The 17,562-nt window shown below is 39.8% G+C and overlaps 1 protein-coding gene across 1 annotated transcript; it reads right to left on the minus strand.

Moving 5' to 3' along the window:
• Nucleotides 1-3,509: 3,509 nt before the first annotated feature.
• LOC148023293 (putative F-box/LRR-repeat protein 9) lies at nt 3,510-5,248 on the minus strand. The gene is made up of 2 exons (XM_087696335.1): nt 4,752-5,248; nt 3,510-4,568 (listed from the first exon to the last, which is right to left on the minus strand). Exons 1-2 carry the CDS (start codon nt 5,159-5,161, stop codon nt 4,082-4,084), a joined length of 897 nt encoding a protein of 298 aa, XP_087552461.1. The 5' UTR covers nt 5,162-5,248; the 3' UTR covers nt 3,510-4,081.
• Between the last annotated feature and the right edge of the window lie 12,314 nt (nt 5,249-17,562).

The raw sequence follows: 17,562 nt of genomic DNA on the forward strand, positions 1-17,562 counted from the left end.
CCCATAACTATGTAAGCCACTGAAATAACCAAGACATGTAACCACTGCCAAGAGAAATATCACTAAGCTCAAAAGCTTTCAATAGTATATTCAACTATATAGACTAATGCTAAGCATCAATACATTGATATGAAACATTTGAATGACATTTAGGAGCAATAGGCATTAATTTTTTTCTAATAAAAGCTTGTTGTCTTATTATAATAGTAATGAAAAAACCTCTGAAAACTGAGCCAAATTGTTGGGGTTAAAGGTGCTTGTGCCTAATCACCCGTGTATTCATTACACTGACAGTACCTGCACACCTGCATATTGCAGATGGCAGGCGCACATCACTGCCACTTCTTTTTTATTTTGTTTTCTCTCTCTCTCTCTCTCTTCTCTTTTTTTTCTTTTTCTCTCTCGCTCTCTGCTTTTTTCTCTCTTGTATTTTTCTTTTTTTTCTTTTTTCTTCTCTCTCTCTCTCCACTTTGTATTCCCTCTTTTTTATTTTTTTCTTTCCTCTTTTGTCTTTGCTTTTCTCTATCCTCTTTTCCCCCCTCTCCCCCCTCTTTTTTTTATTTTCTTTTATTTATCTTGTTTTTTCCTTCTCTTTTTTATTTATATCTATCTAATTTTTTCTTTTCTCTTTCCTCTTTCCCCCCTCTCTTCTCTCATGTCTTTTTCCTCTCTCTCTCTCTCTCTCCTCTTTTTGTTATCTCCCTCTCTCTCTTTCTCTCCCCCTTTCTACTATTCCCTCTCCCTACTTTTTTCTCTCTCCTCTTTTCATTTCTTTTCTCTCTCCACTTTTATCCTTATCTCCCTCTCCTCTATTTTCTCTCTCTCTCTCTCTCCCTCTCTCTCTTATTTAGTCATTCTCTCTATTTGCTTCTCTCTCCTCTTTTTTTGTTCTCTCTCTCTCTCTCTCTCTATCTCTTCTTCTCTCCTCTCACTCTTCCTCTCTTTTTTATTTTCTCTCTCCTCTTTTTCTTCTCTTTGCTTTCGTCGTTACTTTTCTCTCTCTTCCTCTTTTCTCCCTCTCCTATATTTTCTTCTTCTTCTTCTTCTTCTTCTTCTCTCTCTCTCTCTCTCTTTCCATTTTATTATTCTCTCTAAATTTTATTATTCTCTATTATATTTTTAAAATTAAATTTATTATTATTATTTTCCTCTCTCTCTCTCTCTATCTATCTATGTCAAGTCAAAAACTATGTCAAAAAAGGTTGATATTTAAAAATACTTTTATCTTTCCTCTTTCCCTCTCTCTCTCTCTTCATTGCATTTCTATCTTATCTCTCTTTTTTCTTTTTTTGCCTCTCTCTCTCTCTCTCTCTCTCTCTCTCTCTCTCTCTCTCTCTCTCTCTCTCTCTCTCTCTCCCCCTACTTGTAGTGTCATCTTGCCCAACATCAACCACCACACTCCGTACCAATTTGAGTGCCTCCTCGATGGATGTCTTGCACACTAGACTTGCATACTAATTCATCCCTATAACAAATGCATGATATGGATTTGCTAGTGCACTCTAGACAAGCCTAACAACATGAGAGGTCATGGCTACCCCTTCATGGCCACTATGATTAACTAGACAAATTTGCATCAAGACATGCATCTTGGGTTCATCATACATGTACATGTGTCATAAATTGGTTGTGAGGTCAAGGCTGGGGTTTAGGGTCATGATGTGCCCATTTAAAAGGACTATATTTGCCTTACCCTAAGCCCTATGAATTCTTAATCATGTAACCTAACCCACCACTCTCATCACACACACACACACACACACACACAATATAGGCCCAATAACTTGGATTTCATACCCCCATAAGTTCTAATGCCCCATAATCCTAAGCTTAATACCACAAACCCCATTATCTATTCTAAAGCTCCAAATGTCTATCCAATTAAGCCCTAATGTCACCCTCGCTCCTTTGGTCAAAAAATCAATGACAATGCCCTAATTCTCTAAGTCCATGCCCTTGAAGTTTTCTACAAAACCTAAGCCCATACTTGCCAAACCTTAAATCATCCAACAAATCCTAACATGCATTCTAGAAACTCAAAATTTCCACGAGAGAGAGAGAGAGAGAGAGAGAGAGAGAGAGAGAGAGAGAGAGAGAGAGAGAGAGAGAGAGAGAGAGAGAGAGAGAGAGAGAGAGAGAGAGTGTGTGTGTGTGTGTGTGTGTGTGTGTGTGTGGAGAGAGAGAGAGCCTAGGATAAGTGGAAAACTAAAGAGTGAAAAAAGGAGAGAAAGCATGTGTGTGTGTGTGTGTGTGTGTGTGTGTGGAGAGAGAGACAAAGGGACAAAGAGAGAGAGAGAGAGAGAGAGAGCCTAGGATAAGTGGAAAACTAAAGAGTGAAAAAAGGAGAGAAAGCATGTGTGTGTGTGTGTGGAGAGAGAAACAAAGGGACAGAGAGAGAGAGAGAGAGTGTGTGTGTGTGTGTGTGTGTGTGTGGAGAGAGAGAGAGAGAGAGGACTCGTAACGCAAGCTACCATGAAGCAAAAAGCTAGTATGTTATGATTTGTGATTGTTAATCGTATGTTTCCATCTTATACGATTTGATACATTGTCATATGTGCTCAATTTCTTGGACCTGAGACATGTAGGAATGTATTATTAGAGTTTCCAACAATTTCAACAACACACACACACACACACACACACACACACACACACACACACACACACACACACACAGAGAGAGAGAGAGTGTGTGTGTGTGTGTGTGTGTGTGTAATGAGATGAGTATTGTTTTGGTAATCATTCAATTGCTACATCCACCTTGATTATCTAAGCATGCCTTGGATACTCCATCTTCAAAAAACTAAGGCTTTGGAGTTTTGAGTACATTGAGTCATTTCATATCAAATGTACATGGTGTTGACAACCACCAATGTTAGCCACAACTTGTGTATACTCAAGATAAACTCATTCAATCTATTTCAATAGACTTTTGACATTTAAGACAAAGGGGTCTAAAATTTTCTTTATGATGTGTTTAATGTATGCCAACAATATGGATTGATCTTGAAATATTAGCAATGTGTAAATCAAGCAATTATTTTAACATATTTTTTACGACATTCTATATTAAATCAATGGATGAGTGAGTTTACCTTTTGTGAATGTATATTCTTAATGGTCATTGACAAACAAGGTAAAGAATGAATAATTAAATAAAGCAAATTATTGTCTAGTGTCCTTATCTTCATAAGTGCATTTCCTTTAAAGAAGCATTATGGAAAAAGCCTTCCACTATGTAAGGACGAGCCTCACCTAGCTCAAACTAGACCTTGTGAAAGCCTTGAAAGTAAAGCGAACATGGCGTGCCGTGTTACTTTGCCGTTTTATTTACTAGGAACTGGCAATGTGACCACCTTTACTTTGAAAGTCTAGTCATTTCTCTCATGAAAAGTTCTCTCAATGGGTAAAAATAAACTTTTTTCTTCGAATGGGTAAAAACAAATTGCCATTCCCAATACTAATGGTTTTGATGTTCAAAACGTATATTAGATGCTAGTGTTATAAGTAAAGATAATTGAAAAATGCATCAATGTTTTAAAGGCCATAACAAAATTCCAACTAGTATATAAGAATCCCCACATCTACATAGAATGGGAAGGTACTATAGCACAATTGGTAGAGGTGTGTGCGTGTGTAGAGGTGTGAGGATGTGTGTCTAGTGGTCAAGAGATCGACTCCTCCTAGCAGCTTGCGTGCACTAAGGTCAATGGCCCATCCTTTGGGATGTTGCTAGAGCCTGGGTGACGTCCCAAATTCAAATTTGCAAAGTTACCACAAGCCTTGGAAGGATGTGAGAGGCTTTGGATTTATTATAGGGAAAAGCCTCGCGTGGGATTTTGCTTTTCCCGCGGTCTATACAAAAAGAAGGGGGTGGGCGCGCGGAGGTGAGGGCGTGGGCGGCTCTGGGAGGAGGGTTTTTTGTATGGGGTTGCCGGGGCGGCGGACGGGCGGGCGGAGCTCGTGTGCACGCGGCTCTGGTAGGCCTTTCTGGGGCGGCCGGTGGCGATGGTGGCGGTGGCGGAAGCGGGGGGAGAGAGAGATGTACTTACTGAGGAAATTAATCAGTGCCATATCCCTTTCAATCCCGTACAACCTCATACTCAACATCTCCAGCCTTGTCTTCAAAGTAATACGAGCCAGGCGGACGAAACTCCATAGCCTTGTTTTGGCACCTCTGAAGGAGGTCTCGATCCAGCATCACCCCACAACAGCCACTCAGATCCAACCACTCCAGGTCGTTGCAGTTGTCCAGGATGCATCCCAGTCCTTCCCTTGTCAGCTTGTTGGATTGTAAGACCAGGTGCTTGAGACGCGAGAAGTATTTCCCAATCACAAGAGACAAATCCTTAGATCTCCGAAAATATCCCATCTGCGAGACCTCGAGCCAAGTGATAGATGCACAGTTCTTCCCGAAAGCTTCAAGGGTCTGACGAGACATGGGGAAGCCGGAGATGTCTAGGCGGGTAAGGTGGGGCATGCTGGGGGGGATCTTCTGCAAGCACTCTTCACTTGTATAGTCCGGAAGGTCGGGAATCAGAAGCGCTTGGATGTTTTGTGCATACTCCCTGAAAACCAGAACAAGCACATGATCTTTATTTCTCATATTCATGGTTCCCATCTGGATTACTGTGGAACAGGGCCGCGCACACACACACAAATATATCACATAATGGGTTTAACCATAAGCACACAGATATATCACATAATGGGTTTAACCATAAGCAGGGCAGGAGGTGTAAACGCACAACCTCCGAGCGAGAAGCGACAATATGTGCTCACTGCACATGCCTAATTTGAACTCTCGGAGGCGACCCTGGCTTCTCTTCAGCAGCGCGTCGGCTAGAGTAGGAGTAGCAGCTGGATCGTGGGACTGGGGCAGGGGCAGGTCGATGAAGTGCCCTAAAGAAGGTAGAACGACGCACGAGTCGGCCATGGGGTCCAGGTCCAGGACCTCCCAACAGGCGCCCTCCTCCAGCAGGACTCGCCTCCACGCTTTGCAGACCCTGGGCAGGCTCACGAGGCGGTCCGGCAGAGGCACGCGATTGAAGATGTTGGCCATCAAATCCTGCGGCAACTTCGACCACTCCATCCTCAGGGCTTGAGGAGCAGAAGAAGTGGAGGAGGAGGAGGAGGCTAGTTTGGCAGACAATACTGGCATTTGCTGCTTGCGGCCATCAAAAAGGAAGGAGACGAAGAGGGCACCGACTTCCCACTCCGCTTTCCTCACGTGGTGCACTCGACTCCATAATACATACTACAATGCGGGGGGTTTGATTCAACAAGGAAGGTTTGGAAGCCGGCCCACCTAGTATCATTGAGTAACTTGATCTACATTACTTATCTAAAATTTTAATAGTAAAAAATAAATGTATACAAGTGGTTTCTATGTCTGTTAGTGGGTCTATGGCCTCAGAGAAGTATATACATCATAAGCACAAAGATAAAGATAAAGTATAAAATCAAAACCCAAAAGAGAAGAAGTTAAAGCATAGAAAAAACAAAAAGAAAAAAACAAAACTAACCTGAAAGAGAACATACTAAAATACAAGCAAAATTAAAAACAAAAAAATCTTAAAAAGTCAATCATATTTTATTGAAAGCAACCATAGTACAAAAAAGTTTTTATGAAATACAACTAAAATTATAAACAAAAAAGTTTTAAAAAAGGTAAGCACAAAAGCAAGCGTGATCTAAAAACAAATGTGAAAGATTTCTACTCAAAAGATAGAAGCAACCAAGGGAAAAATAAGTTTAATATAGGAAAAAAATGTAAAAAGTCAAAAAAATGAGACAACAAAAGTGCAAATAATGCATAGTGGCTTCAACATCATCATAGGCCATTTAAAAATTATCAATTGCTCTTATGAATATGTAAATTTATTGCAAAACTAATGAGCAAATTCTTTGTGCTGTGTATAAATGACGATGTGTTTTCTTAGCCCATAAGTCCATACTCTGAATGTACTCCATATCACAAGAGAACTTTTCATGAGCATTGGCTTAGAGATTTTATAGCTAGACTTTCAAAGTAAAGCTAGGTGAGGCACATCCTTACATAGTTCAAGGCTTTTTCCATAATGTTTCTTTAAAGGAAATACACTTTTAAAGATAAGCACACTAGACAATAATTTACTTTCTTTAATTATTCAATCTTTACCTTGAGTGCCATTTACCATTAAGAATATACATTCATAAAAGATAAACTCACTCATCCATTTGTAACTCGAATGCCACCCTTGAATATAGAATGTTGTAAAAAATATGTTAAATAGTTGCTTGATTGACACATTGCTAATATTACAAGATCAATCCATATTGTTGGCATACATTAAATACACCGTAAAGAAAATTTTAGACCCCTTTGTCTTAACATGTTAAAATACAATATTAGTGAGTTTGAAAATCTTTCAATTCTCATTTTTTGAATACTAAAAAGGTGGCACTTGGATAACATACCCATAAGTTTCTTAAAACCATAAGTTGTGACATACTATGAAATCTTTCAATTCTCATTTTTTGAATACTAAAAAGGTGGCACTTGGATAACATACCCATAAGTTTCTTAAAACCATAAGATGTGACATACTATCATTGAAAAACACTTGAAAAATGGAATCTATTGGGCTACCACCCTTGAATATAGAATGTTGTAAAAAATATGTTAAACAGTTGCTTAATTGACACATTGCTAATATTTCAAGATCAATCCATATTGTTGGCATACATTAAACACACCATAAAGAAAATTTTAGGCCCCTTTGTCTTAACATGTTAAAACACAATATTAGTGAGTTTGAAATTCTTTCAATTCTCATTTTTTGAATACTAAAAGGTAGCACTTGGATAACATACCCATAAGTTTCTTAAAACCATAAGATGTGACATACTATCATTGAAAAACACTTGAAAAATGGAATGCCATCAACTGTTCATGGTCATACTCCTTTGAGCCTAGTTTCACATGCATACATATATACATACATACATATATAAGAGATATAAAGGAATAATAAAAAGAAGACAAATCAAACTGTCATGCTACATGCATAATCTATCTATTAATAATAAAAGAAGTATAAACAATCTTGATAGTTTCCTTCACAGAATACTTTAGTCCCGAATGTGTCTATTGCTTTTGATTAACTTCTAATAGAAGAATTAAGATTCATTCTATCTTTTTCACATATTTGAGAGAGAGAGAGAGAGAGAGAGAGAGCATGCAACTCCACAAAATAATGTAACAATCGCTCTTTCTCTTCTTTTGGATTGGCTTTACAAAATCTAAGTCCAAGTGCTTGACCACAATAGAGAACGTCTCGTCAATCTTAGGTCTTTTCACTCATCCTCCACCTCGTGGATGAGAGAGAAAGAGAGAGAGAGAGAGAGAGAGAGAGAGAGAGAGAGAGAGAGAGAGAGAGAATGGGCATAATCCCTAAAGATTATGGGTACTATGTTTACTTGTTGAGGTTCATCATATCCTTTTGTTAAAGATCTAAGCCACTTTTATGATTTAATAATACCCTTTTGAAAAAACTTTACATGTTTGATATAAAGACCCCTTTTGTGAATAGATTTATTGCTATTAAAATATTGCCTTCTATAAATGTACATATGTAAGCCTATGTATTTTTATATTCCCTTTTTTTGAACTCACGTTACACACATTTTTATACATAATGATTCCCCCACCCAACCCCCTCCCCCCCCCGAGGTTATGGGCCTATTTACAACAACAACCCTAAATTGATTTGCCTTGATTTCTTGGTCCTATCCTACTCTAAATGCAACAAAAATCACAACTCAAGTACTTAAATGAATTAACCTACTTGCCTACTCATTAAAAACGCAAAATACTTACTTGCTTAGAAGATTAAACTCCCCAAATCTTGTACCTACATTAAGCATCGATTCGGGGATGAAACCCTACTTTGATGCTCAATTTGAAGCACGCAAGTGCTCAAGCTTGAATCTATTGGTCCCGGCAATGGAAACAAAATGAAATGGTAGCTCACGCTTGATTGCCAGAACCCATGGCTTGCTTATTGCTTCAAGCATTTCAAGTGAGAAACTAATGGCTATCTCTGACCTAGCTGTGCACACGTTCTCGATCTTATGTGTGTAGTGAGCTTACCTTGGTACCCGATTGAGTAGCCTCCTTTCTCAAGCACTCAGGTAGCTCCACGATCCAAGATGCGAGCTCAAGAAAGCTCAATCCTCTACCTTCAAGTTCCATCATTCATAGTCGTGTGGCATGAGACACAAGAGAAGAGAAGAGAAGAGAAGAGAAGAAGAGGGGAGAAGATGGAGAGCTTCTCCACCATGGTCCTCACCTTCACATACTCACTCCCTCCCACTCTCACACTCCCTCTCTCAAACACAAGCATAAGCACAAGCAAGGAGAAGAGAAAAGAAGAGAAGAAGAGAGTCATTTCAGTCACACACTGAGAATGAGCTTCTCTATTCACTTTTTGACTTTTATACATGCCCTCATCCCTTTGGGCAACCATCCCGTTTTTTATATGACCGGCCGTTTTAGCCAAGGTCTTCTTTCCTCATTTCACAGTTCTTTCGCTCATGCCCTTCTACGTTTACAATTTGCACAAGAGGGAGCTTAGTGCTCTTTTACAAAATGAGTTACATTGTGCCCTCCTATGCTTTCTTTGCTAGAATATTCGATGCACTTTTCTAAAATCTTTGGTGTGCTTCCTTTTGTAGTAATGCCTTTGTTGTTTTTATTTTTATTTTTTACATTTTTTCTAAGCTTGCCTTCTTTTTCACTTTTCTCGCCCTGGGGCCAACTTCCATTTCTAACTTGGGCTTCATTTTTGGGCTACATGGGGGATGTAGCAAAAATCCATGAAAAATCAACCATTCAGTCCTCAAAAACAATAAAAATCAACAAAAAAAGGACATTTCAACCCTCAACAATAACTAAAAGTATTCTTTAGAGTATATTACCATTCTTTAGGCTAGAATAAATACCAGACAATCTTGTGTGTGAAAGAAGTGGTATCATTATTGGGTGGAGTGGTGGAGTGCTTGAGTTTGAACTCATGCACCACCACTTAGACACACATGTGTCACATTGGACATAATGTTTTCGACATGCTTGTTTGCTAACTTTGTTGCATTGTCCCCACCCTAGCTTTGCTGCATCGTTCTTTCTCTTAGAGCTCTAGAGGCCATTATAGGGCTGGTAGGAAAATTGCAGGCAACACTTTCCTGTTGTGCTATGCCATGAGGGCCCCAAGGAGCCTCATGGAATCCCACATCAAAGAGCAAGGAGGGCATGTCAAAATCCCCTAAAGAATCAACAAGGATTCAACACCATCATTGAAAGCTGACACATAGCTGAAAAGCACTCCCAACACAAGGGCAAGTGCTAAGCACTCCAAGTTGGTTGAGCTTGAGCAAACCTTTGTCATCTTCGATGTGATGATGAGACCAAGTCTATTAGCAGGTGATGGACCAAGAACTAAGCCAAAAACAAACCATAATATTATATGTCTACATCAACTAAAACCCTCCAACTCACTATATTTTTAATCTAAAAATTGCACAATTATATAATCGGCTCACAATTATAAAGCCATGTTTTGAGGATGTATTAGGAATTTCAAGGTTTAGGCCTTACTCATGTATTACTTTGATTTTAAGAAATAAAAAGGTATGCACGATGGGTTGTGTGTCGTATGATGGAGGGGGTTACACCTTTTCATATCTCTCCTCCGACACAGCTTGCACATGTGGCTGAAAAAGAAAAAAACCTCTCTATATCTCTCTCATAAAAAGATGAGGATTCTAGTAATGAAAATGATGATTCTTTCCTCTTATCAATGAAGAGATACAGGATAGATTTTTCTCTAGGCTTCTCCTCGGTTGATTATGGTGGGGCTCTTCATGTGGTGCGCAGCCGGGGAACCTGGATCTTCATCAAACCAAAATATGCTCGTCAGTGGATGAAGGAAGCAATCCAAGACATGGTCCACGCTTCTTTGAGTTCCCTCTGGGTAGCAACAAACTGGTCCACCACTCACGACTTGGAGATAGGTGCCGCTACAACAATCAATGGACTGCGCGAGGATCAAGAGATTGGCAAGGTCAACAAGGTCATTGCTAGAGATGTTTGACTGCAACACCCTTGCTGCGACAAGCAGCAAGGTCTATATGGTCAAAGCTGATGGCAGGATAGATGCTCAGGCAAAGGTTGGGCACGGAGACAAGGAGCTCAGCCAAGGTGCAAATGCCAATAAGGGCATGCACACAAGTGGCGTGCAGGGCCAAGGGCCATTTCCAAGCGTCCTCATCACCATTGCCGTTGTATTGACCGGTATCATTACTATTGTCATGACACATATAGCCAGCTGGATCGACATGGGAATGGATAAGAGTCAAGCGCTCCTCTAGCAGGTCTGGGATGTATGGAGAGGGGAACTACAAGGTGAGGAGGATGTAGGGCTTTTGTGCCATATCCAAGCACGGCCTCGCATCCCAGTCAACGTACCAACCACCGACATCTGCCCAAATTATCATTCCCCCCTCCTCGATTACAGGCGTCTTCCACTTCTTCTTCTCCCATAATCGTCTTGATCCTTCCCACAACACCTCCACCCTGCCACCACCATCTCCTCTCCTCCCCACCCCTCATCATCCTCGTCTGACCAACCACAATGCCTCCTCCCTCATGGAAGCATCACGTGCCTTCTTCCACCTACTCCCCTTTCTTATTATCGTCCTCCTCCCTCTCACATGCCTCCCTCTCCTTCTCCCTCGGCTCCTCAGATGATCCTTCCCACAACGCCTTCGCCCTGCCACCACCATCTCCTCTCCTCCTCACCCCTCATCATCCTCGTCTAACCAACCACAATGCCTCCTCCCTCATGGAAGCATCACATGCCTTCTTCCACCTACTCCCCTTTCTTATTATCGTCCTCCTCCCTCTCACATGCCTCCCTCTTCTTCTCCCTCGGCTCCTCAGATGATCCAATCCATTAAATTTTTCTATCTATCACAATATGAAAAAGAAAACATTAAACTTTAGCACCCCATTCACATGCCAATTCTTAATGGTAGCATGTCACCCCATGGTGGTGTGAATTACCCTTGATACAAAGATTGGAATTAGAGCCCTACTTTTTGAAGACCATGTAAAGTTTGTAGTGTGGAAGATATGAAGCACAAGTGCCTTCCCTAGTTTGGTCATGAATGGTCATGGCTTGGCTTCATCATCAAGTTTTCCTTCATCATCGAGTTTTTCCCCTTTACCAATTTCAAACACCTTCTGAGTTGATAGTGGCTCTTCTTCAAATTTGTTCGTGGGGATGCTTCGCTCTTCAACGTGGGGGTGATGATGGACCAAGAACTAAGCCAAAAACAAACCATAATATTATATGTCTACATCGACTAAAACCCTCCAACTCACTATATTTTTAATCTAAAAATTGCACAATTATGTAATTGGCTCACAATTATAAATAAAAAGTTGTGCACGATGGGTTGTGTGTCGTATGATGGAGGGGGTTACACCTTTTCATCTCTCTCCTCCGACACAGCTTGCACATGTGGCTGAAAAAGAAAAAACCTCTCTATCTCTCTCTCATAAAAAGACGAGGATTCCTGTGATGAAAATGATGATTCTTTTCTCTTATCGATGAAGAGATACATCATAGATTTTGCTCCAGGCTTCTCCTCGGTCGATTATGGTGGGCTCTTCAACAGGCTAAGATATGAGTGGAGAGGATCATCAATCCACCTTTTACTTTGCATGCAAGTGTGCATGAAGTCTCTAATCAATCTTGTTCGCTCATGAATATGGGCTATTTTTTGGTTAAATTGCATGCACATGCTAAATCTTAATGAAGGTTGGTGCTTGATTGAAGATTATGCACATGTTGTGATTGTTAAAAGTTTTATGCAACTTTGCATTCATGAACAATTTTCAAATTATTTAATTTATCATGTTTTTATCTTAAGTATGCAATTTTACATGTTGTGAAATTCTATATATATAGAACCAAATTAGGCATATTCCTATTTTGCATGATGTTTGAATGCAACTAAGCATGTAAGAATGTATGCAATCTACTACAAATGTTCATTTCTTATTTCGTGAAATCATGCACGCTGTGAAATGTGATGATGTGAAATGTGTGTACAGTACCAAATTCGATACTTTGGAGTGCTAATTTCGGTACAATGGGTTGCCACTTTGAAGATATGGTACCAAAAATACATTATGCCGTAAATTGTTAACTTTTAGCAAGTAATCGTTTTGCAGATGCAAAGTACAAATAATTACTTTCTTAGAAAGGATGGAGAGGGTATTTCTATTTGCTTTTTGTTTTGTCAAATTTAGGTAAAAACAAAATGAAAGAATATCCTCAACAAACAAACCTTTGCTTTACGATAGAGGACTTGCATGAAGAGTATGGGCTGAGCCTTGAAGGAAAGCTTCCAAAGGATTTGAGCGATGATGATCTACCTCCCCGACTAGTGGCTAGCAGTCTTTAAGTACAAGTACCAACAAAATGTTAAGATCTATCATTTTCATTTTCATTTGGTCGATGATTGCAGAATTTTGTATAACAAAGTTAATCAATTCCCCCCTTCATGTGGTGAATTAACCAGCAAGTTTGTGTGGTGCTATGCTTATGAAAGATGCCATGTAGCCACAAAAGACCCTAAAGGCCATAAGGTGGCATGGGCACACTTTGGTGAAGGTGCGGTGAGTATGTGTGGGACCAGGACTAGAGAGTTGGAGTAAAAATTTGAATTATGAAGGAGGCTAAATGGTGTATCCCAAGGAGATCTCCTCCATACTAAGAAGAAGCCTCACATGACACAAAGCGGCAAGAACATATGCACAGATATAGAGCGTCTATACATACGCCTAGTGGTTGAATGTGTTTTTGATTTGGAGGCATTACTTGAAAGGATGACATGGATTTTGGGAGAGTTGGCAAGGATCATAGAGCTCAAGGATGCTATCTAGAAAAAGAAGAACATTTTGCTAGTGTATGAAGGTAAAGAAGGTGTGGCAACGAGTATCATGGAGGATATTGTTTCATTGGAAGCATGTATTCTTCAACTGTGACAAGAAACTCCTCTCAATGATGAAGAGATAAGAGAGGCGGAGGATGAATTGGGAGTAAGTCGACGATTGCTTTGGTGACATGGAGTTTGCGAAGACATTTAGAGGCTTCAAGTAGAGGTTTAGTAGTAGGAGGTATTCTATCTGAGGATTTTGCTATGGTGATTCTAAGGCTTGTAATGGTGGTGTTTTTAAGATTTATAATACTTCTTGCTACATGTCATTTGCTACTGCTTGGTGGGTTTTAGCACTAATTCATAGATAATTTTGGTCGTTTTGAGGGTTTGGTAGTAGTACAGATAGTCCTGATATGGAGGAAGGTTTTGGCTTTGTTTGTAGTTTTGCTAGTTTTGATAGTGTTGCTAGCTTTGATAATTTGGGTTCTTCTAACTATTATAGTCCCTGAGACCATAGAGTTGGATAAAGAGTTTTCAAATGTAAGTGGAAAGGCTAAGGAAGCCACTGCTAATGATGAGGTAATGCTTGAGGATGAGGCTAATGATGTTGGTTCGAAGGTGGCTAATGAAAAGGCTATTGTTGCCAAAGTTGCCAATGTGTGTGCTATTGATGGAAACTTTCAATTTGGTAGTGTGTTGTGTCATTTGGATATTGCTTAGTAGTACCAACCTTGTCATTTTGATGTTTCTATAGTTTAGCTAGAATTATGTATTGCTATTTGGAATATTGTTTTTAAATTATGTGCCTTCCTTTTCTCATTTGGGCTTTGGGTACTATAGTAAGGCAGTCTTGGTGGCTAAACAAGCAATCCCCAGATACACTTCTCTTCAAGGATGTGTAGGCTAGTTCTGATAAGCTTGTAGTACTTGACATCAATGGTGTGCTATTAAAGGGTTATAAAAGGCTAGACAAAACTACAAGTTTGGTACCTTTCATATAAATATACAAGAGGAGAGATAGGTGAAGCAACCAAATGTGCACACACACAATGGAAACTAGAGCACACAGAGAAGTAGGGCTGAAAACTTCTTATTATTTCTTCTTATTCCACACAAAGAAGTAGGGCTAGAAATTAGAGCACACAAAGAAGTAGGGCTGAAAACTTCTTCTTCTTATTTCTTCTTCTTCCACATAGAAGAACTTAGTCTACAACATAACAAGAGACTGATATGAAAGTATTAGAACATATGTACATGAGGTCATTAAGTGTAAACCCACTAGGGATAGATGAGGTGGCAGAATGAATGTGCCATAACCAAGAGTGGACTACATGGGTATAGTCCAACTGTAGAATCACTAGCGTATCCTCCATGTCAGTCACATAATGTACCTAATGGTACTTGTTGTAATCACCCTTATCTCCATTAACAAAGGCACAAATCTCTCTCTCTCTCTCTGGTGGATCATTTGATGGCCAAATTGGCTGCTCCCTCACCACTCTGCACATGTAGTTGTTCCTCCTCCATTGCTCCACCAGCCTCCCTAAATGCCAAGTATATCACCATCACTCTCTCCTACACAAGCCCTATCTTGCTTGTAGATCTATGTTGATCAAGACAACTCTGATTTTTTTAATGGTCTATGTTAGTGGTTACAAAGCTCAACCATCACAAAGCTTGTACTCCCTTGGTTATCTCTATCAGCTCTACTATGGGATAGTTTGCACTAGTGTAGACTATCCCAAAGCTCTCAGGCCTACCTTGGACACTGGGCAAGTTTGTGGGCTACAATGCATTCACTTATGCAAAACAAATTTTATCTATTTGCCTACTCAGAGATTATGTAAGTGGTCTCATGGTAATGAGCTAGTAAGTTGTGCATTCACACAATTTGTAGTGCTTGTGTGTCAAAAGGATCCAGCAAGTGTAGGGCATTGGGAGGTCTAGGGCACTACAATTGGTAGATTTATGGCATTTGTAGATACCAACAATTGGTAGGTCTAGGGCATCGTATACATTTGCTCCAACATTGGTATTATCACATGCAAGTGCAATGGCATTATTGCATGCATGAATTGGTAGGCAACATTGGCATTATTCCATGCATATGCATTGGCATTATTGCATGTGTATTGTTGCACCCCTTGAGGAAGACTATCTCAACAATAAGATGAGTAACCAACATCCCTCTAGTGCTCATGACTTGTTGAATGGGGGATTCCAATGGTCCCTTGCATTACATCCTTCTCCTCATCTAGTTGTCAAGGGCAAGATTTCAAGGAATAGTGATCTCAACTTTTAAAGATAAGAACAAGCATTCTAGGAAAATTTCTAATATTAACTTCCTTTTAACTATTCAAGAAATACTTTTTTGATAAGCACACTTCTATCTATACTTTTCTTTGTGGTCTTTCCCTAATTCTCTTTCATTCAATAGAGTTTCCTTGTTGAATATTGGGCTTCCATGATTAAAATTTTAACTCTTGAATCAAGACCCCTTTTCTAGTTGAATTCTCATTAATTTTGGCTAATGTTTAGTAATTTTTGGGATTTTCTAACCAAATCTAAGTATGATGCTTACATACTTTCCAAGTCTAGGTAATAAGTATATGGTGGATTTTAGTGGAGATTTGTGGAGAAAGGATGTGGCGACCATTAACACCCATAAATTGTATTAACCTCTCCTTAATTTCTCCCCTGACATGTGTGCCCTCCCTGCCCTACATGCATGCGAGGAGGTAAGCATGGTGTTGATGGAGCTAGAGTAGAAGACCAAAATATTGCGGTGAAGTAGAGAAAAAAGGATGAAGATACAGAAGTTGATTATGATGATGATGATGATTATGGAGACCCTAGGGAGATCGAAAGGTCATTTTGAGTAGACAAAAAAGAATTCAACCAAAGAAAGAAGGGCCCGAGGGATTCACCTTATTGAACATGTAAGATACCACGTGAGTTCAAAACAAAGGATATTATGTTTAGTAAAATTTACAAGATTATATTTACAAAAGAGTTTTTAATTAAAATTTGAAACTCAAAAGAGGTCTTCTAGTCTAAGTGCCTTGAATGGGTCAATTTCTCATGGATCTCACCATGTATGGATGGGAAGCTCTTGGCAAGCTACTATATATGTCCCACCAACTAATGTTGGTCACAAGAAGGGGCTATTATGAGTGGATAAGAAGGTGTGTATCATATGAGATAGGAAGCAATAGATCCCTGAGGTGCTTGAGCTCTTTTCCCCAAATGGCATCAAATTGTTGGTTGAGGTTAGGTTCTTTGCATTCTCATACTCACAAGCTACTGGTGGATAGGAATTTTTGTGCCATTCTTGATGAGGACTAGGAATAGGGTGATGAGATTCAAATGTATGAATGAAGCCTTGGTGTTGAAACATACAATGATTACATAGAATGTTTAGGGTCTAAGTGCCAAAGCCATAAAGGATGCATGCAGGTGATCTCAATTTAAGGAAACCAGATCTATTAGCTATTCAAGAGCTCAAGATGAGCTTGAGGATGCAAGAAGATTAGGTTTCAAGGCATATAAAGTAGTCGGGGACCTCTATGAGTGAGGGAGGAGAGGTACATTGATTGTGTTCAAGGATAATCTGTGCCTGCAAGTTCAGTGGAAAAGAGTCACTTTAGTAGATAGAGCACTACTATGGTAGGAGATAGCTACTTGGCCCCATGATTTCAACACCATCCTCTTAGCGGACTAGAACGTGACCCTCCTAGATGATGACTAATTGCATGAGGGAGGATCACTACTCTTGCACAAGAAAGGGAAAGTTGGCATGAGTTATAAGTTTTCCATGATTTTATTGACATGGTTGTGGCCTTTGTAGGTGATGATAAGCCCATGCACACTTGGAACAATTGACATATAGGAAGAACGTGGAGGGCTGCTAGATTGGATAGAATCTATGCCAATGAGGGTGTGTGGTGGATCACCTATGATGTGTGATCAAAGATGCTAACTAATGTTGCCACTTCAAATCATCTCCCACTTCTTTGACAATCCGTATGGCTAGCAGCTCCACTAATGATACAAGCCCCCCTATTCTGGTTATATCTCTTTCCTTGAAAGATGCTGCCAAGATTTGAGGAAGCCTTGGAAGCCTACTAGTGAGCAAGGTAGCAACATAATTTTTAATTAGGGCGACATCATTGAGGCCATCACCAAAGAAGCTAAAAGGTATGGAAAGGAGAAATCTAGGGCTAGGAGAGATATGCATATGGCTAGCCAGCACTGTATGGAGTGTATTATGTGCACTTTTAGCTCTAGTCCTATTGATCTTTATCTCCATCAGCTTCTCAAAGAGTGGAGCTTTTTATTGATGACCTGCATAGTATAAAATTGAAGCTAAAAATTTTTAATTGGAAGGGCTATGGCACTTGGCAAGTGACACTCCAAGCACCTTCTTCTTTAGAACCCTACAAATTAAAAAGGCAAGAGAAACCATCTCCATGATTGAGGATAGGGAGGGAAGAATCCAAAAAGATTAGGAGATAATTGCTAAAGTACTAACGAGTCATATGGCTCTTGTAGTCAAAAAACTCCACACATCTC

The sequence above is a fragment of the Lygodium microphyllum genome, chromosome 16, assembly GCF_053477565.2.
Source record: "Lygodium microphyllum isolate KBCC chromosome 16, Lygodium_microphyllum_v1.1.10, whole genome shotgun sequence".
Taxonomy (NCBI): domain Eukaryota; kingdom Viridiplantae; phylum Streptophyta; class Polypodiopsida; order Schizaeales; family Lygodiaceae; genus Lygodium; species Lygodium microphyllum.